Raw genomic sequence first — 19,905 nt, forward strand, 5'->3', positions numbered from 1 at the left:
TTCCCCCAGCGGCCGTGAAGCCACCCGGGACAGCTCAGCAGAAAGGAAGGTTGTCTGCTGCCAACATGCAGGACACGGATCGGTTTTTTGTCGTTTTGTTTTCTTTTCCTTTTTGGCTCAGCTCTGAGAGCATTACAGAGCTATCCTTTCCCGCCTCCCGACCCTCTTCCCCTCCCCCTCTTCTCTCTGGTGCAGGCAATTAGGGTGAAGAAATCAGTGCCAGGCTCCTGCCTCTGAAGAGAAAGGAATTGCTTCGGGAATTGAGTCCTGACACCTGTCTCTGTCCTGGATGGCGAGAGGGGATGCGGGGTCAAAACGCCTGGGGGAAGAGGCCGGGCTGACTCCGAGGGAAGGACACGCCCTAAGAGAACATTTCTGGGGACTCCTCTTGCCACGTCCTCCCGCCCGATTCTTTGGCTTCCAGTTTCACACAGGTCATTAAAACGCAGATTATTAACACGGGAATTTCCCTCCTCTTAGGCTCCCCGAGACCGGGACCTGGGGCTGGAATCAGAAGAGCAACACTGACAAGCCGTTCATTAATTTGCATTTATTTTCGGCAAATAATGTAGATAAAAGGGGAGGAGGGGGACTGCCTTACATTTCAACAAGTAATTTGTGATCTTCACATCGGACAAATCAAATTTACAATTTACTTTCCCATCTACTGGACGAAACGGCCAAAGCCAAAATTGATACACAGGCGCGAGTTCTCCGCAGATTTCGGAGAATGAAGGTGCACTAAAAACTCACTAGACAAAACAGGGTTGTTTAAAAAGAGAGAAGCCGACAGAGAAATTGGAACCGGGGTTTGGGGCCTGGGTTAGTTTGTTTTCACATAATGCTGTATTTTTGTTTTTGGTCTCTAAATCGGAATTGCGACCCTGTGCTTAGACCTGGTGAAGGGCTCAGTCTTGCGCCCCCCAGCCTATCCCCCTCCCCTGTACTCTGACTTGGCTGTTTCCTCCACTCTCCCGGACCCTCCAGATCCTCCGCGCCCAGCTTCCTGGAATCAAGCGATTCTCTTTAATAAATACACGGAGGAAGAAGGTGTGAGAGGGCAGAACAGCTTTGCAACAACTGAAAAAAGTAAAAGCGCCATCGTTTTAGGAAGAGAGGAAGGGGGACAGAGGGAAAATATTTTTTGCTTTGTTTTATATATGTATATATATATGCTATATATATCTTAAAGTTCTATTTCCTGGGCGCTAAAACGATATGCTCAGTTCAACAAACAGCAACTAAAAAGTTTAAGTGGCCCCTGGAACGGACCCGACTATGTACAGCATTCCCGCCGAGGCGGAAGCTTGAGCCAATTCTACGCAGGGCGGGGCTGTGCGCGAGAGGCTAGGGGCGCGCTCCTCCCTCCGGCCTTGCCCCGACGCATCCGGCTGGGGCGGAGGAACCCCCGGGAAGCTCTGGCCTGCAGGCCGGGAGCAGGGCCGAGGGCAGATGACGGGGCGGCGGTCTGCACGCGAGAAACACTTAGTGGTTGTTTTGATTTGGAGTGTGGGTGCACTCCAGTGAGCAGACACATGCCAGTTAGTGACTCCAGTGTCCAGAAAGAATAAATAAAAAGAGTAGGGCTCAAACAGCGAGTCAGAGCGAAGAGCCTCCGAAGGCTGCAAGTGCATAATAACTGTCCAGCAAGACTGGAAGAGCGTGACTCAGGAGTTCGTTAGGGGTTGAGGGGAGCACATAGCTCGCCCAGACAACTTGTGGGCCAAGCCGAAGCACCGGTTCCCTGGTCCAAGGGGCGGGCGGGTTTGCACATCCCCCAAGCAAGTGGCACAAAAATGAGGGCGGCAGTGCAGGCGATGGGCATCTTTTGGGGGCATGAAAATTCAGGTCTAGAGAAGCCGAGGCAAAGGCGGGCGGTGCAGCAGCAGCAGCAATAGGACGGGGGTCACGGAGGGCGCAGGTAGTTGCGTTTCTTCTCTTTCTTCCACTCCTGGGCTCACAAGACCTGGAACCGCCATGAGGCTTGGTCCTTATAATCCAGGCAGTCGGGCGAGTTAAAGTTGAGTTTCCAAGCGGAGGAAGCGGCGGCGGCGCCAGGCTCCTTGTAATCCAAGCAGTCGGCAGAGTTGAAGGCGAGCCCCGAGCCGCCGTAGCCCTGGTGGTGGTGGTGGTGGTGGTGGTGGTGGTGGTGGCCTGAGGACTGGCTCAGCGGGTGGTGCGCGTGCGGATGGTGGTGATGGTGGCCGGCCATGGAGGAGGGCGCCATAGGGCTGAGCTGGTGCGGGTGGTGGTGCGAGTGCATGGGCGCTAGATATGAGCTGCAGTCCACGCCGCCAAAGTAGGAAGAGGAGGGCGCAGGGTAGCCTTGGCCGTAGCTGCCGCCCTGGCCGTAGGACATGGAATAAGAGGCTGCGGCCGAGGCGGCGCCTGCGGCTACCGAGCGCTGCATACACGATGCGTTGCTAGGCGCGGCCAATGGCTCAGGCACCGACACCGACGCCGGGGCTGAGCCGGGCGAGATGGAGGCCGGACTCCAGATGGATGAGGCAGCCGGCGTACTCAACGACGACGGGACTGCCACCGCCGGGTTCCCGCCCAGGCCTGCAGCCGCTGCAGCCGCTGGGTTGGCGGAGGCGCTGGATGCCGAGCTAGAGGATGAGGCGGAGCTGGACACAGCGGGCGGCGTGAACTGGCCGCTGCTTTCGGAGCCCGAGCTCTCCCGCACCGGAGACGACTTCTTCTTGGCTGGGCGGCTCTTGGTCCCGCTCCCGCTCTGCTGCTGCTGGCGGCATTTGGCGCGGCGGTTCTTGAACCAGACCTGCAGCGGGCCGGGTTGGGGAGAGCGTGTCACGGCGGCGAATAGAGCTTGCTACTTACTCCCCCGCCCCTTGGACCCACAACCCGGCCTAGGATCTCGCATCCCTCTCCTATGAAGCCTCCGCCCCTCCCCATCTCAGGTCGTCCAGACCCTGGCCCAGCGTTCCCAGCTTCTCCACCCTCCCCCATCCTTCTGCTCAAAGACCCTCCCCTGGCAAAGTAGGGATGTGCACCTCCCCACCCCCAGCTCGACTCTACCCTAGGGCGGAACATTTGCGTCTGTCCAGCCAAAAGTTCAGCCATCTCTACTAAACTGCTGCTGTTGGCTGCTTCCCAACAGCCCGGTGTATGTTTGGAGGGCCTGTCTTCTATGCATAGAGCTCAGGAAACAGCGGAGAGCACAGAGCAGGCCGCGGAGTGCGGGACAGTCACCAAGTCTGAGGCCGGAGCCAGTCGGCCCCTGGAGGCCCGGTGCTGCGTAGGGCGAGAATTTGGGTGGGAGCAGGAGAAAGGCCGAGAGGCTGAACAGAGGCAGTACTTCGGGCATTACGGAAGGAAGCCTGGGCAGAATTTCGTTGGGCTTCTTGGCTCTAAGTGGGGAACCAAATGCTACAGTCATAAAAGTTCTCACTCCTCTTGGAGGGCCCCGGTACATGGCATGACATTTCAGGTTTTTTCTCGAGCCTTCGGGGAAAGAAGGCGAGATAAAAGGCTCTTGAGGAAAGTTCTGAGTTATAATACGAACAGTATTTTCGGGGCCCTTTCATCGCAAGAACAGAAACAGGAAAGCCAGTAGCCAGGTTTTGCGTTCGGCATCCTCTCCGGGCAAAGGAAGCGTCTAATCAAACTGGCGCCACCCGTGGAGGACACTTCCAGACAGGCCACCAAGCTCCGGCCAAGCTCCACTCTTCCATTTCCAGGATCCCCGGGATGCAGGACAAGGGCGGAGGCCGAATTCAGGACCCCGAAGAAAACTGCCAAGTCTTGGGGCGGCCGAATAAGCAGGGGCAAGGGCACTTTACGTTCGGGAGCCTCACTTGTCCTCCCGAAACCCTAAAAAAGGACTTTCGATACCGAAGGGGCCCGGAGCCAAGGGCCAAATCCAGGTCTCTAAGCTAGTTCCTTTAACTTTGCCCCCTCTTCCAGGCCCGGGCCCAGCGCTAGGGGGAGTCTGAGAGCGGCTGCCCGGTCTGTAAGCCCGCCCCCACACCAGACCACCCTTCCCAAGCCCTCTCCGACCAGCCCCAACGCCCCTACCCTGACCCTGGAGCCCCCGGCGCGGGCACCTGGACTCTGGACTCTGGCAGGTTGATCTTGAGCGCCACCTCCTCGCGCATGAAGATGTCAGGGTAGCGAGTCTTGGCGAAAAGCGCCTCCAGCACGTCCAGCTGCGAGCGCGTGAAGGTGGTGCGCTCCCGCCGCTGCTTCCGCGGGGTGGCTGAGGGGACACGTGGGGGCGCCTCGGGTCAGCGGTGGCCACATGGACCTGCGCTAGAGGACGCGGATAGGCCCCTGACAGGCCCTGAGGCCTTGCAAAGGAAAGCCAAGCTCCTAGCAAAAGAAACTCCTCAGAGCTTGAGAGGCCACAGGTGGAAGAAAGTGCATGTGTGCGACTGGGAGCCAGTGTCTCCAAGACTCCAGGGCTGCCCCCTTCCCTGCCGCTTAGAGGTTAAGGAAGGAAGAGAGGTTATACAATCTCCCTTCCTTCACCACCACTCCCACATACTCCCTGGCTGAAGGATGGGGAAGGGATACGCAGAAACACGACCTGGAAAACACTTGCCAAGGGAATAAATGCGGTTGCAGGAATGGGAACCAGAAAAGAAAGCCAGGATTCGACCCAAGCCGTCCACATCAGCAGCGCAGAAGTTGGTACAGGCGACAGGTCTAAAGGACAATTTAACTAAGGAAGGAGAATTCCCCTTCCTCGGCTTAGCCAGTGGCTTCCCATATGGGAAGCTCGTTTCCTCCTGTCAGGGCCTAGTGAGTGTCCAGATTCCGCATTCCATATTGGGGGGAAAGGAACAGATTCACATACATACATACACACACACACACACACACACACACACCAAAAAAGCCACCCATGGGAAACGAATCCGTGGGTAAATGTGCCCCGTGCTGGCAGTGGGACCACAACAGGATACAGGTTGCTGGTGTGGCCGGCCGAGAGAGCGCACGTTGAACGTTTTCGCCGCCCTGGCCCATCTCACCGACCCGCGACTCGGCCCTGTGAGCCTGCAGCCTGCCCTGAATTTTAAGCAGACTAGGCAACCGGTTCCCTGGGCCTGCTGGGCAACAAAGCGTGTGCTCAAACCCGAGACCGAGGGTCCCCAAAGTAGCAGGGGCTGGGGTGGGGGCTGGTGCTCACCCGGATAGCCCACGGAGGGATGCAGGAGGTCCATGGCGGGCCCGGCCAGGCCCAGCCCGTTCATGCCGTATGGGGGTTGTTTGAGGTAAGACATCATGCTAACAGCCGGGTGGAGGCGCCCCGACGGATCCAGGGGGGCCAGGGGCCGGGCGCAGTGCGGGTCTCCCACCGCGCAGTCCTTTCAAGCTCTGCTGCGTCTGGGGGCCCGGCCTATGGAGACACGATACAAACCGTCATTCGGAGCCATGTCAGCTTCCTGGTCTTCTCTGAGGCAAGGAGCCACCGGATGGGGAGGGGACCCAGGCTACGGAACTGCGCTGGGCAGTCGACTCAGCTCTACAAAGCCTTAGCCCAAAGACCACAGCTTCTTTGAAAAGTAAACTTTTCTGGATCGTCATCGCCTCTTTCCGGGCTTGGAAAGGGCCAAAGACACTCGCAGGGCGTCGCTAGGAGTGAGGAGAGGTTAAAAGCAGGGCCAAGCTGGGGAGGTCTGAGCCTGAACCGCAGAGTGTGCAAGGTCCCAAGTCTAGGCAAAATTCTGAGTCCGGTGGGAGCCGGCCTCATACTGCACAAGCAAACGTTCACACGGCACCCGGGCGGGCTGCCCAGAGCACAAGGGGTTGTTTCGTTTTGTTTCAACTGTTTTTGAAAGCGGGACAAAAGACACCAGAAAACCAAGGTGCTAGCAGCACCTGGGCCTCTCCGGGAGGCACTGCCCACTTAGGAGAGTACATTCCTTCAAAGGTCTCCGTGGCTGAGTCCCGGCCCCAGGGCCCGCAGCCACCCCTCCAGCTGACCTCTCTATGCCCAGCCGTTGAAAGATTGCTCACCCGCAATCCCACCACGTCTCAACCGCAGGTCCGGCAGAGGCGGCCAGAAGGGGCCACTGTAGAGGTGGCGGTTCTATCAAGCGGCCCGAGGTCAGCCACGGCCACAGGCCCTTCTTTGCCAACACAAGCCGGTAGCCTTCTTTCTGCCCGGTCCTAGTTGCGGACAACCGGGTCCCGGCGGGGGCTGAAAGGTGACCCGCCCAGCGCCCAAAAATGTCTCGCGGATTTGGGAGGCCTAAGTGCAGCAGGTCCCGCGCGCTCGCTATCCTACCCGCTGAACCCGCGGCCCCGGGACCCGATTGAGACTGGAGAACTAGGCCTCGGCGGCGTAGCTCGCGCTGACCGGGGCTGGAAGGTCGAAGCCTCGCTTCCCGAGTTGCCCCGCACCTAAGGCGCTACTCTCAAGGGTCAGAAAGTGGCGCTGCGGGAGTGGGACTGGGGCCCAGATGACCTGTCGCTTCACCCCGCTTCGTGGGAAGTCACAGCAGGCCTGGCACCAGGGCCAGGGATTTCAGGGAGAGGAGTTAGAGCTAAAGACGCTCCCCTCTCCTATCCTCCGGGACCCTCAACCTGGGCTGGGAGAACCCAGTTTTCAGGGAAGGGGACGAAAGGGAAACAGCCGGGGCTCTCGGGCCGAAGGAGAATGGGACTCAAGCTGCGGCGACTCTGCTAGGCTGCAGCTTGAGTTTTCAAAGATTTTCTTCAAACTTAGCACTTCAGCTCGGTTACTTCGGAGCAGGCGGGGGAGGAGGCCCGGGGCCGCAGCAGAGCTCTTGGGTCCTCCGCGCCTCAAAAGGGGTGCCAGGCCGCTCCCCAACCCTGCCCACCTGCCGGGGATCTGCGAAGCTGGGACCCGTTTGAGGAGGAGGAGAAAGCAAGAGCAACCGACGCGTTCCTAGAGTCCCGGGCGGCCCCGCGGCTTTCTCCTTACCTGCCCTCAGCTGCCGGGGCCGCTCACCATCTACCTCGCGCCCTCACACAGACCCGCCGGGCAGCCAACCTGCAAAACAGAGCTGCACAGGAATTACCCGCCAGGCTGGGCGGTTGGTCGAGGACACCCGGATTTCTTTCTTTCCCCAACTTCCCTCCTTTCTCTTTCTTTTCAGTGGCTTTGTGCATGTCCCTCCAGGTTTCACTTTTTTGCACAGACACTTTGTTTGCAAAGCCCTACACACTACCCAAGACACTACCTTGCCAGGACCGCGCCGAGGGGCCGCAAGGGGGAGGGTGGGGGGCGAGAGGGGCAGAGTTGGGAGGTGGCTCGCGGTTGCCGTTGCACTCCCGGTACGACGTGGAGGCGGTGGGGGCTGGGGAGGTCCTGCAGAAGCACTTTGCAAACTAAATAAATCAAGCGATTTACCTTGTCGGAGTGGCTTGTCTCGCCCGGTTGTTTAGGTGATTGGAAACGTAGCCTGATGAAGATTGATCACCTTTCTACTGCCCTCCCCGGGTATGTGAACGCGAGGTGAGTGCGTAACCGGGCTAGGCTGCCAATCCCGGGGCCCGCGCGGGCTGAGTGACAGGGAGCCGGGCAATGGCAGCACGAGCCGGGGGTTACCTCCGCGCGCCCCCGCCCTCCTCCGCCCCCTGCACCCCGCCCTCGCCGCCCGCCCGCCCCGCCCCGGTCGCGCGCTAACTCCGGGGTTTGGCTGGCAAACGCCTCGCAGAGCGAGGCGAGGCAGGCGAGCGCAGCGCCCGAGCCTCGGCCGCGGAGGGGGACGCCGGTCCCGAGGCCGTCCCGGGGCCCCCGCCCTTCTCTCGCCCTTTCGGCGCCCGGGAGGGAGTGGCAGACAGGAGGCGCGGTGCCGGAGAACCGGTTCCCTCGCTCTCTCGAGCGCCACTCGGCTCGGCGGCCCGGTTGTGGACGCGAGGACTCCGCAGCCGCGGCTGCAGGAGAGGGGGCCCCGGCCCCTCTCGCGGCGCCGCGGGCCCCAGCGTCTTCCTCCACCGCGCCACCACCTGCAGACGGACGCCGCGGGCGGCTCGTGCTGGCACAGGCTACTGTGCCGAGCGCGGGAGCGGCTCCGGGTGCGCAGATCCCGCCTTGGCGCCTCTGGACTCCCGCGTCCGGGAACAGCACCCGCAGGAGAGGCACCACCCCTTACCTGCTCCTCGGCGTCTCTTGGGGTTCCCAGCCCCTACGAAGGGTGCTTGCAAATTGTAAACGCTTCTTCTGAAACGTTGGAGCCCGGCGTCCCCTCCCCCTTACACACACACACTCTACTTCTGAATCGAAAGATTTTGATAGGAAACTTTCTCTTTCACACTGTCTCTCTGTCTCCTTCCCGGTCTCCTCCTACCAGGACAGTCTGCTGGAAAACGTGGCCACAGACCGCTACCCTCAATTTCTTTTCCACATGCCGCAGGAGCCTCCTTGAGGCGCTTTCCCCGGATTGTTCGTACTGGCAAAGCCCATTTTCCAACAGAACAACTTCTCCAACACGTCTACCTGGGTAGACTTTTCAAAGCGCAAAAAAGTTTTTCGCCCCAACACTGAGCAACGCAATTCTTTTAAATGGCACCTCCTCCTGAATATTAGGCACGACTTCATTCCCTTTCGAGGAATTCCTACCCCTTCTTCCTAATCCCCCCTCCCCTCCACCCCAACAGGCGGAGTGAAAACTTTGAACAGGAGTAAGTGTGAGGGCGAGTCAAGGAGCCGCCAGGCGCATCGCGGTGGGGAGCGCCGGCGCTGCCGGGGCCGTGGGGTCGGGACCGAGAGCGGACCGGGCGCTGGGCGAGGCGGAGGAGGAGAAGGCAGGAGAGCCCGCTGAGTGAAAAGGGGCCGCGGCCGCCGCTCATCAAAGTGCTTCCCCCTCCCCCAAGCGACACTTTCCTTTGGAGTCCGAATAAAATACGGTAACAGAATATGATGGAGGGCACACTGTTTCCTTAACTGCTTCTCAAAGGACTCGGGAGATCTTCTTAGGACCTTTAATAAGGCTTTGGTCGGTTCTTTTGTTGATCTCTCAAAATCAACTCCTTCTAATTGAAGTTGGGAGCTGAAAGCGAGCTAATGTTCAAAGAAAGTGGCCGCCAGACCAACGAAATTACATTTTTTTTTTTTTGGACGATGAGGGAACATCTAATCAAAGGGGCAAAGAAGGAGGGGTGGGAGTGGAGGAGTATGAAGGAGAAAAGGAGGTTTTACAAGACCCTTCTCTGGTTCACAAAAGTCAGCGACACGGGTGCTTCTCTCGAGAACAAAGACACCGCGGCCCAGTCACAAAAGGGAATGAAAGAGAGAGAGAAAAAACAATAAAAAAACGAGAGAAAAGGAAAAACATGAGAAAGAAAAAGCTTTAACAGGAAAAGAAACTGCGCAGAGCGCAGCGCTGACCCGGACGGGAACGCTCGTTAGGCTCGCGCAGGCCCCCGTGGGGAATGGCCGGCGCGGCCCGCGGCTCGGAGCCCCCGGGACGGTGCAGAGGTTTAAAGAAAGAAACGAAATACACCCCCGCCTTCAGCTGCGGGGAAAGGCGCGGGCTGGAGCTCACTAGTTTAGAGGGGACCAGGGTGTGGGCGTCCCGGGGGGCGCTTCCGCAGCGTCTGCGTCCCCAGCTCCGCGCTGCCCCTGCCTGGGCCTGCGCTCTGTGTGCCTGGGTTCTTAGCCCTCCGTTGCCGGGGTGCGCGCCCTTGTCCCAGTCCCGCAATCTCTTGCGCTCCTGCTTCCTCCGGGCCGTTTCGCCTGCAGCGCAGCGCCGGGTCGAGGTCCGGCGCGGCGAGGTGGGGCGGGTGTGCGCGCTGGAATGTGCCCAGGAGGTCCCCAGGGCCCGCCGCGCGGGAGTCCGGCGCTCTCGGTTCCAGATGCTGCCACGGTCTCGGGGAAGTTGGGAGGTATCAAGCAGCACGATTTTTCCCCCCTAATGAGAGTATTTATCTAATCCCAAATTGCAGGCGAATTTTCTTAATGCTCAACCCATAAAACCCCGGGATTAAGAGAAGAAAGAGAGAGAGGAGAGGGGAGAGGGGGGAGAGTAGAGAGGGAGAGACACTGAGATGAAAGTTTCTTGTACACAGCGTAGAGGACTGAGGCGGCCGTCGCTAGGCAAATGTCCAGGTGGGAGACTCTGGGCTAGAAGCCGCGACCGTTCCAGCAATGGCCGCAGCGCCGGGAGGGGAAGAGGGGCATCGCGAAAGGGCATGTCGACCCAGCTCGAGGTCTCGGGGCCGGGGAGGGGGCGTGGGAGCTGGGCCCCAAGACCCGGATCCAGCATCCAGGTGACCTCGAGGCCGGGCCAGACTCTGGAGAACACTTGGGACAAGGGGAGGGGTTTGGCTCTGGGGCCGTGGGATCCTGGCCAGGGGCGGAGGTTCTGCACCAGCCCGCGGGCTATGCCCAAGCCAGCCCGATGCCAATGCTCCTCCTCCTCGGCGGCCCCTGGCCCCCAGCTTCTATTCCCGCAGCGCGGGCTTTCGGGTTCCCGGCCTCTACGCAGGCTGAGCTCGCGCCTGCGCTCCGGAGGCAGCCTCTGGGCACCACGCGACGAAATCGGGACGCCGCGGGCCTGACTCCGCTAGTCCCGGGGGTCCGCGCTCTGCCGCCGCTGCGGGGCGTGCGGGCGCCACAGAGCAGCTCACATGGAAACCCCGCGAGGCTCAGGCCTGGGGCAGTAAGAGCAGGAGAGGGGCAGCAAATCTGTGCCTAGGGAAGGTTTGTCACTTGGCAGGTCGGGAGAGGTTTAGGGGAGCCGCCTCTCTGCGAGGCTCCTCGGGACGGAAGGTTCCCCGAATCCAGCGTAAATGGGGTGGATGACGCTGGCCGCCCAAGCCCCAAGCTGCTTCGGGCTGGCGATTTCCGTCTGCTGGCTTCCCTCGGGGTGGAGCGGGGTTCTCAGAGCTTCCCCTAGAGAGCAAATACCCCATTTCATTTCGTTCTGATAACTTTTCAATAACTTCTTAAAATCCTTGTCATGAAGAAATTCTGCCGTAGCAAGTTTTTATCATTTTGAAATACTGGCAGTTGAAGGCGGCTGCAGACTTTTCGAACGGAATTTATGTTTGTATATATCTGCATAAATGTATGTGTGTGTATATATGTATGTGTGATCTAGGCTAAAGTATAAATGCTGGTGGACTGTCTTCTCTGTCTCCAGACTTGTTGAACGAGCTCTCTTTGTTTCGGACACCTCTGCAGAGGAGTGATGGAAACTACCATAAAATCGCCAGTTTTTTCTGTAGCCTAGAACTTCTTGTTAAAAGTTCCCTTTCCCTCATCTCATACACATGTATCTGCACACACAAAAACCCCTCCCCCCGACAATAACCCTCTTTCTTTCACTTCAGCACCTACAGTTATCAGAAGTCACAGTTCTTTCTCATATGAGTGCAAAATTATAACAACTGAAAACAACAACGTGGAAAATTCATCAAGATACTAACACTTTTACAGTGCTGTGGAATCACAAATTTCCTCAAATCTTGAACAACAGAGATGACCCTTTACCAAAGATGATAGTTTACAATGCTTAAGAAAATATGACTAATTGTTTTTCAATTCACATTCGTGTATCAGCAGGGCCCCTCTGGGATGGTGTAAACTTGTTCAGCTCCAAATACAACCCAGTATCCTGCCCTGCAATCAAGAGGACCATTTTTTTCCATATGAAAAGTCTTATGGATACACAACCTTCTCCTCAAACCAGTGTCAAGTTTTCATTGCAATGAAGTAGCAGCAGTGTTTAAGGTAAGAAAGTTTCTGCTTTTATTGAAAATTTATATATGACTCAGAATTGTAATAAATAAACATAACCATTTTCACAAAAAATGACAGTGCTATGCTAGAGAAGGAAATATTAATTGGGGGATTTACTCATAGTGGCAAGACAGACTTTTATCAATACAGAATAAATATTAACAGCATTCTTGAGCCAATGTTGAGACCCAACAAAATTGTAGGAACCAAGCTAGATGTAATAAATAATTATCCAGAGAAAAAGATGGCGCATTCTCAGATGATAAGACGGTCTTTGTAAACTGATGCATGTCAATTAGTCCCATCCTCACAGCTCACCTTTAAATCACAGGACTTGTCTCAGGCTATGTTAAAGAGCCATCCTCTGAAGAAAGCAGAGGAGAGGAGCTCTATTATCCTTACAGTGAAACGCAAAACAACTGCAGAAAATCCCACTGGTAAATAGAACACAGTTTAATAAGGAGATTGAATATGCTCTAACTATGAAATTTAGGTAACAGAGTCAGTGTTACACATGGCAGGACTGGAAAAAAATCATTCATGACATTTTTCTTATCCCCCTCTTACCCCCCTCCCACCATCATTATGCTATTAACAACAACAACAACAACAAAAATGTTTTCAAATTTTCCTCCCATCAGACAATGAGGGAAAATAATGCGGGAAGGGTTTTCTTTTCTTTCTTCTTTTAACAGTTTCTTGAACACTCCCAATACCAATCACTCACAAGGTATCTGTGCAAATCTATTTCACATGATTTCAAGGAAATGATTAACTCACATACACAAAAAAATCCTTAAACAAAGCTATTTTGGATTTCTGTATATTATCTGGAAAGGAGGGAAGAAAAGGGGTGGTGGTGGTGGTAAAGAAGTACAATCCAGCCAAACAAAATGTTAAGAGTTTTAAATCAACAACGAGTCTGACTTATTCTGGTCTGGGGACCCAAGACTAAAATGTTGGGAAAGATTCTGGTCTGGCTGCTATTGGAGAACACATTTCTCTTCTTTCTTGGCCATCTTGCCTTTGTTTTGCTCCAGAGTTCGCTCCAAATGCTCATCTTCTTCTTCGGCCCTGGAAGTCAAACAGGAAACAAAATTATTTTTCTTCGTGGAGGGCAGAGCAGCACCCTCTCGCCCGCATTCTGAGCCCCAGCAGGAATTGGGATTGCGGGGTCAGCGGGAGGCTGCCCCGGCCCACCCGAGACCTCTGGACTGAACTTTCCGTAAACTTCTAGGCCCCTCAGCAGGCGGCAGAGCCTAGAGCCCGACCCCAATGCCCACTCACTGCTTCTCCTGCGCGTCCAGGTCCCTGACTAGCGCGTCGCGCTTGTTCACCAAGGCCACCAGCTCATCCAGCAGGAGTTGCTCGCGTCGCTTCTGGGCCTCGGTCTTCTGCCAGTCTGCAGAGGACGGGAGGCTCGTTACCCATCCGAAGGGCCTCCGCACACCCGGCCCCCTGCCCTCCCCTTCCCAATTTCCTTGTATTTCTCCACAAACCATATTATAGAGTCACTAGCTAGTGTTTTATGGAGAGTTTGGCCGTCGTGGTGCGGATTTCACCCCTAAGACCCTACTTTCTAAATATTTCCCGCAGATGGAGACGGCTACGGCTGGACTGGAGCCTGCAAAAGTGACCAGGTGTGAGCCGGTGGCCAGCCGGAGGTGTGCGCCTGATTTCAGCCAAAGTGGGGGAGGGAGAACTGGAGTCCTAGAAGAGGTCTGCCGGAGGGTTGGTGGGGGGGGGTGGGTAAATGAGGAGGCGGGAAGCAGAGATGGGCGATAAAATCATTCTGAAAAGGCTAGAGAATCTGCTTGAGAACCTATCCTCCTCCCTCACCCCCCTGCCCACCCCATACAGCCCATTCTTCGCTAATTTCCTCTTCGCTCTATTTTAGCAGTTGGATGTATCTCACACTGGGCGCCATATGCTTCACAATAACTTTAAAAGTAGTGAATCGGCTAATTAGCATTTTTCTTTGAAGTAAAAAATAAATTTGCTCTGCAATATTACACTGCAGCTCTCGATCGCATCACAGCCAGTCTTCTTTTGGAGAGGTTTGCTGGGTGGTTTCAAATCAAAGCACTTTTGCAAAGGAAAAATTACATACTTCTATTTGAAACCCTATGTTAAAGGTTGGAAAACCCGATGGGCAGTGCTCTTTCCTTGGGTAGGCGCAGTTTTTGGAAGGTTTTAGGCCCCAATGATATATTTCCTAATCTTTGCTGGTCTGATAATTTCGTTAAGATGAGCAGCAGTTTCGTTTAATAAAAACAGGACCAAATCGAACATTTAAAGCACTTTTGAAATCAAAGCCAACTGCTCTCTGGCCAGACTGTAAGGGCTTGTAGCTGTCAATCAATCCCCAGTCTACCCCGCCTCCCTCATTAGGAAGGTAAACAATGAAAAGAAGTAGTAGATGATGAGGCAGATAGCAGAACAAATGAGGACCTAGAGGGAAACAGGACACCAGCTTTGGAAAAAAAAAAAAAAAACCATGGCCACTGACTCATACAGCCCCCTCCCCCAGCAAATGCACTTTCCAAAAAAACAGAGAGAAGTGCAATCCTTTCGGGTTTCTCTTCTCTCCATTGCCCTGGGCAATCATGTTAAAACTCACATGGCTGGTGCTTATTCAGATAAACCTAACAATGCGCACCGCTGGTTACCATGTGAATCTTCACAAACCACACAAGAATGTGCTGGTTCAAATCCGCGACCCCCTCCAAAGCAAAATTTATTCAAGACAGCAAACTGCTCCGCAGCTTTATGAAAGCAAATGGTGCTAGAGGGAATTCTATCTTGCATTTACAAATTAAAAATTAGATGCATCATCATGCAATAAAGGTTAGACAAGCAGCAAAAAACTAGAATGGTTTATATAATTTTACCACTATTCCTTTCATTATAAGCTCAAATACATACACATATATATGAAAAATGCCATGTATTAATTATCCACATTCGATACAAAGCATCACACAAATAAATACATTAAATAACTGGCCACATTACATTCTTATAAAAAAAGTGAAATATTCTATAGCATGAAGAGGAGTAAAGAAACTATTACTATGGAAAGTTTTTTTCTGAATATAAGAATTTAAAAATAATAACAAAAGAGCAATATTGAAGAAAAGCCACACAATTTATCTATCACAATTTTATTCCTTGGATTGAAATGCAACTGAGGTCAGGAATGCTGGACAATTTTCTAATCTGGTTCTTGTTCCTAATTAGTTTCATTCTACACAGCAGAAAAATTAATAGACTCTTCAGGTTGGAAAGATCTTAAAGGTCATCTAGTCTAATTTCAGGTAACTGTAGTTTGAGAAATATTAACTCCGAAAAATCTGCTAAGTTTGTAAAATATTTGTAACTAAATTTTGTAATTAAGATTAGCAAGTTCTGATGAAAATTAATTTTTCCATTTCCAACCTCAATAAATTATTCTGATTATAAGCTTTAGTTTATAAGTCTTTACTTCCAAAAGATTTTCATAAGAGCTTTACAACTGGGCAATAAATTTTCTCCACCATACACATAAAAAATATAATTAAGTTGAAAATTACGAAAATTTTTAAAACCAATAAAAAATAAAATTTTAACAACAAACATATACTTTTCTTAATTAAATTATTCCTTCCCTGCACTGACCAGTCACTTTTAAGGCTTTAATTGATAATTAGAAATATCAAGATTTCTTTAATTTTTAAGAAATAAGGCTTTAACAATATGGATAAGAGAGAAAACTTTTTTTTTTAAACCCCTGAGGTATTGAATAATTTTAAAACTATTAACTTTTTCCTAGCTCAATAAGGACATTTCTGATAACTGTAACAAAAACATTTTTAAGTTATGAATATTTAGGTAATTTTCATCATTTCACAGTCAAATTTAACTGACATTAGAATTTAAAATGTCCCAGCATAAATTTAGAGGATTTTTCATATTAAATGTCATTACTACATTAATATCTATCTAGAAAATATTAGTCAACTGTACAGGAAATAGCTATGTGTGGTGAGCAGATTTTACACTAGCAAAACTACTTTTACTTTGTATTTGGTTTCTCATGGGAGTAAATTTATACACATACACACACGTCTGAATGCTAGTTTGGTAAAGTAAGTAAACTATTTTGATGATTTTTTTAAAAAAATTTAATAATACATTAAAATTGATCAAGATTCACATTTGTATGTTCAAGCCTAAATTTAAAAAATTTAAAATCCCCTTTTAAATAGCTTCACCTAGATGTAATGTCATGTTTTAAAAACCTGCATGTGAGTATATGTTACCTGTTATGCATTTTAAGAAAGGATTACTCACCTACAACACCAGTCACAGCTAGCTAGATGCACTGACTTTGGCTTGGACAGACTATGTTGTGAGTTCTGATTAATTTAAAGATTCCAGCGTACTTTTGCTACAAAAGCCATATCCTCTAGCAACAAATAGGATTAAGTTTTGATGCTGCATTTGAGCCAAAGTGTTGAAATAAAGAGATTCTGTTTATGTCCATCTGCACTGAGCTGTTTTGTTAATTTAAAAAACTCTTTTTTATATATAGGGCCAATTATTCATTCCCGGATTCAGTTTATTTGCTGAAGTTGATAATTTCCTTGGAAAAAAGGCAAAAGAAATACCTATAAACACTTTAATAGAAAGGACCTAAAGTTCTTGTAGTAAACCTTCAACCTTGCCACTATAAATAAACCTGGCACTTTGATGAAAATTAACACTAGTTTTGTAAAGAGCACATTGGGGGATTGCAGTCAAGTCTTATCTTTAGTTCCAGTCAACTAGCAATCCTGAAAGAGTTTGCATCATCATCAGAGCAGGCCATTTGATAGGATTCTACCGCTGTACCTAATCAATCTATGGAAGACTGTGGCTGTGCTGTGTAACAAAGCTAAAATAGATTTACAAATGGGGTTTTAGGGGATAAGCTCCTCCACAGGATTACATATTGATTTTAAATATAAAAAGCTTATCATATAAACCATAACTACAAAAATAGTGAACCTATGCATAAATCCCTTTAGAAGAGCACCCACTTCAAACTCTAAGCCAAGAATAAATCAAGATGTACAAAATCCTAGAGAAGATCCATTTCTTGTGCAGAAAATGAACACACCACTTTCTAAAAGCCCACCCCAATGTGTGCAGAAATGAATTTACCTTTCCTGAGGGGGCATTAAATAATCTGGAACAAAAAAACTATAGGAAAAGTATCTAAAAGATGTTTGTTAGCTTAAGGGATGCTACAACTTAGCTCAGTAGAGTGAAACTCCTGCTATGAAAAACCCCTCAGGGAAAGAAAGGTAAAAAACAGGCCAAAGTTGATTATGGATTCTCAGAATAATGGATATATTGAAAATATATTTTTTTGCTCTCAAACCAAGCTGTTAATATTTCTTTCAGTGTGCTATGACTATTACTATTCTATGCTTTTCTCCTGGTGAATGGTTTCAGCAGCAGATTTCTTTGAAAAGATTTTAGTTTATTACAAAAACCATCTTAGGGCTACCAAGTAGAAGAGATGGGAAAGAAAAGAGGAATGAACTTTAAAACAAAGGAAAGCAAAACAAAACCAACTAATGTTGCCTATTCATTTGTTTTTCTGGGGTGTTTTAACACTCCAAAAGGTGGCTGAACTGCATGTGTGTCCATTCTAAGGGTTGGCTCAGAGGACACTGTCTTCACACAACTGAACATCATGATGATCAGAACCTCTCTAGGACAGCCCAGCCCACATACTGCCCAGGCTAGTGGAACAGGCCTCTCTCTCAGAAAGTCTCTTTATTTGTAATCAACAGGCTGCTTCTTTCCTCAAGTCTCTTTTTTCCCTCAACCAGAAACAGAAACTGGCTGAGAGACTTAAGGCACAATCACATACGGGACAATAATACCAATTAAAAAATGAAACAAAACAGAACAAAATTTCAAAAAACTAACAACTGTATTAAAGTTGTTTTAAAAAGAAAAACATTATTTTTTTCCCTCTTCAAAAATATGGTCTTCTGTATGTACAAGAGCAGGCAGATAAAATGTTATTTAAGACTGTAGGTCTGGTATATAGGGATAGGATTGCTGATGAAACTGGGATCTTTTAGATGAATTTGGTATAATACTGGTTTTGGGATAGAAGCAATATCTGCCTTAAAAGTCAACTGTATCATGGGGGTTGCCCCAGTGGCGCAAGCGGTTAAGTGCGCACGCTCTGCTGCAGCGGCCTGGGGTTCGCCGGTTCGGATCCTGGGCGAGCACCAACGTACCGCTTGGCAAGCCATGCTGTGGCGGTGTCCCATATAAAGTGGAGGAAGATGGGCACCGATGTTAGCCCAGGGCCATTCTCCCTCAGCAAAAAGAGGAGGATTGGCAGATGTTAGCTCAGGGCGGATCTTCCTCACCAAAAAAGAAAAAGTCAACTGTATTGTATCAAGTCATATTTTAGAGATGATTTAACAGTATACATGAGAGAGTGGGTAAAAAAAATTTTTTAGGGCCGGCCCCATGGCTTAGCAGTTAAGTGCGAGCGCTCTGCTACTGGCGGCCCGGGTTCGGATCCGGGGCGAGCACCGACGCACTACTTCTCCGGCCATGCTGAGGCCGCATCCCACATACAGCAACTAGAAGGATGTGCAACTACGACATACAACTATCTACTGGGGCTTTGGGGGAAAAAAAGGAGGAGGATTGGCAATAGATGTTAGCTCAGAGCCAGTCTTCCTCAGCAAAAAGAGGATTAGCACAGATGTTAGCTCAGGGCTGATCTTCCTCACACACACACAAAAAAATTTTAATACTCTATTGAGTGTAATGTATAATGAATCTATAAAGAATAAACTGTAGGATGAGTTACATATTATACATATTATATATACATACATTTTATATTACACATACATAAATATATATATAGCATATAAATAGTATTTGCTGTACCTACTTTTCAACTATTTAGCTTTCCAATTTCTTTTAATGACTATTACTACAAAAATTATATCAAGAGGAAAAATACCATTTAGTATACTTGTGCATTTTATTTCAATGGCAAGTTTCACAGAACTTCTTAAATAATTTTGACAAATTTTATAGTCATTATCAATGGTACAATATGATACATTTGGATAGCCACTTGAAGGAAATTAGCTATCCAAAGCCTTTTAAATAAAATAAATCTGATTTCTAAATAAGGCTATACAAATGTTGTCAGTCATATTTATCAAATGAGATTATGGATATAAAATTAATTAAAAATAAAACTTCTATTAATGTATAAGATACTATTTAGATAAATAGCATGTATTTTATTTAATGACAATATTAATTAAAATATTTAAAAATATATGGTTTCATTTGGCTTTCCCTTACAAACTTAAATTTCCAGTTTCTAAACTAATTAGAATTGACTTATGGATCAAGTACCTTATCAGGTGAAGAAGGAAATTACCATGGACAGTCAATGGGTCAAGAGGTCAATACAGAATAGGAAAATCAATTTGCATTGATTAGACAAAAGGTCCATTTTACAGAGCCCAGAGCATTAGCTTTTAAGCAGACATCTTTGAGCTATAAAACATTTTCAACTAAGAAGTATAAGGAGAACAGCATTCTCAAACACCTAAGAATTTTAAAAAAATAATCATAAATAGTAAATACCATAGTTAGGCTAGCTGATGTTTACCGATATTATGAACTATGCTTAGGATTACTATATAATTCATTTAAACGCTTTATGAAAAGTGTCTAAGTGTTTCATTTATCTCTTATTCCAATCTTTGCCTGAATATTCACTTAATAGGAGTTGGAATCTTAAGAACTATAGTAGACTGGACAGGTGACATCAATTAAATATTAAGGTAAAAATTTAGAGTCTGATTGTGAAAAATCAAAATGATAAATGTTTCCCAAACCTCCCCAGTGGAAACAACTTTAAATTGCACATAGTAAAATGTAATTAAATCATTTAACTCCATATATTTTCCATTTCACGGACATTTAAGCTTACTGACAAATATTAAGACAATTTTGTGTTTAATAGCAAGCATAATGATTATCTATCTGAATTAAGGTCCTCAGTTTTACATGACTATTGCTTTCTGTCTCCAAGGCATTTATTTGTAATTCTTGTGGGTCCCTAGTCAGGCCACACCTAGTGAGACCAGAAGTGTATTACACTCTAAATCTCTGACAATTGACACCTCACATACCTCACTCCACCA

At 49.6% G+C, this 19,905-nt stretch overlaps 2 protein-coding genes across 7 annotated transcripts in view; both read right to left on the reverse strand.

The window, feature by feature from the left end:
- Positions 1 to 1,152: 1,152 nt before the first annotated feature.
- OTX1 (orthodenticle homeobox 1) lies at positions 1,153 to 7,441 on the reverse strand. 3 transcript variants are annotated; one of them, XM_058551120.1, is made up of 5 exons: positions 7,340 to 7,441; positions 6,911 to 6,992; positions 5,150 to 5,359; positions 4,065 to 4,216; positions 1,153 to 2,779 (listed from the first exon to the last, which is right to left on the reverse strand). In XM_058551120.1, the coding sequence occupies exons 3-5, from the start codon at positions 5,244 to 5,246 to the stop codon at positions 1,958 to 1,960; spliced, it is 1,071 nt and encodes a 356-aa protein (XP_058407103.1). In that variant the 5' UTR covers positions 5,247 to 5,359; positions 6,911 to 6,992; positions 7,340 to 7,441; the 3' UTR covers positions 1,153 to 1,957. The 3 variants fall into 3 exon arrangements, with proteins under 3 accessions (XP_058407103.1, XP_058407104.1, XP_058407105.1); XM_058551121.1 differs by lacking the exon at positions 7,340 to 7,441 and having other exon boundaries at positions 6,911 to 7,005; XM_058551122.1 differs by lacking the exons at positions 6,911 to 6,992; positions 7,340 to 7,441 and adding an exon at positions 5,980 to 6,666.
- Positions 7,442 to 11,659: 4,218 nt separating this feature from the next.
- Positions 11,660 to 19,905, reverse strand: part of EHBP1 (EH domain binding protein 1) — a 350,507-nt gene continuing 342,261 nt past the window's right edge. For all 4 annotated transcript variants that reach the window (XM_058551124.1, XM_058551123.1, XM_058551127.1 and 1 more), the window contains 2 exons: positions 12,962 to 13,076; positions 11,660 to 12,748 (listed from right to left, as the gene is read on the reverse strand). In XM_058551124.1, coding sequence (XP_058407107.1) covers positions 12,658 to 12,748; positions 12,962 to 13,076 — 206 coding nt within the window. In that variant the 3' untranslated portion in view covers positions 11,660 to 12,657. The remainder of the gene's footprint in view (positions 12,749 to 12,961; positions 13,077 to 19,905) is intronic.

This window comes from Diceros bicornis, chromosome 12 (assembly GCF_020826845.1).
Source record: "Diceros bicornis minor isolate mBicDic1 chromosome 12, mDicBic1.mat.cur, whole genome shotgun sequence".
In the NCBI taxonomy this organism is placed as follows: domain Eukaryota; kingdom Metazoa; phylum Chordata; class Mammalia; order Perissodactyla; family Rhinocerotidae; genus Diceros; species Diceros bicornis.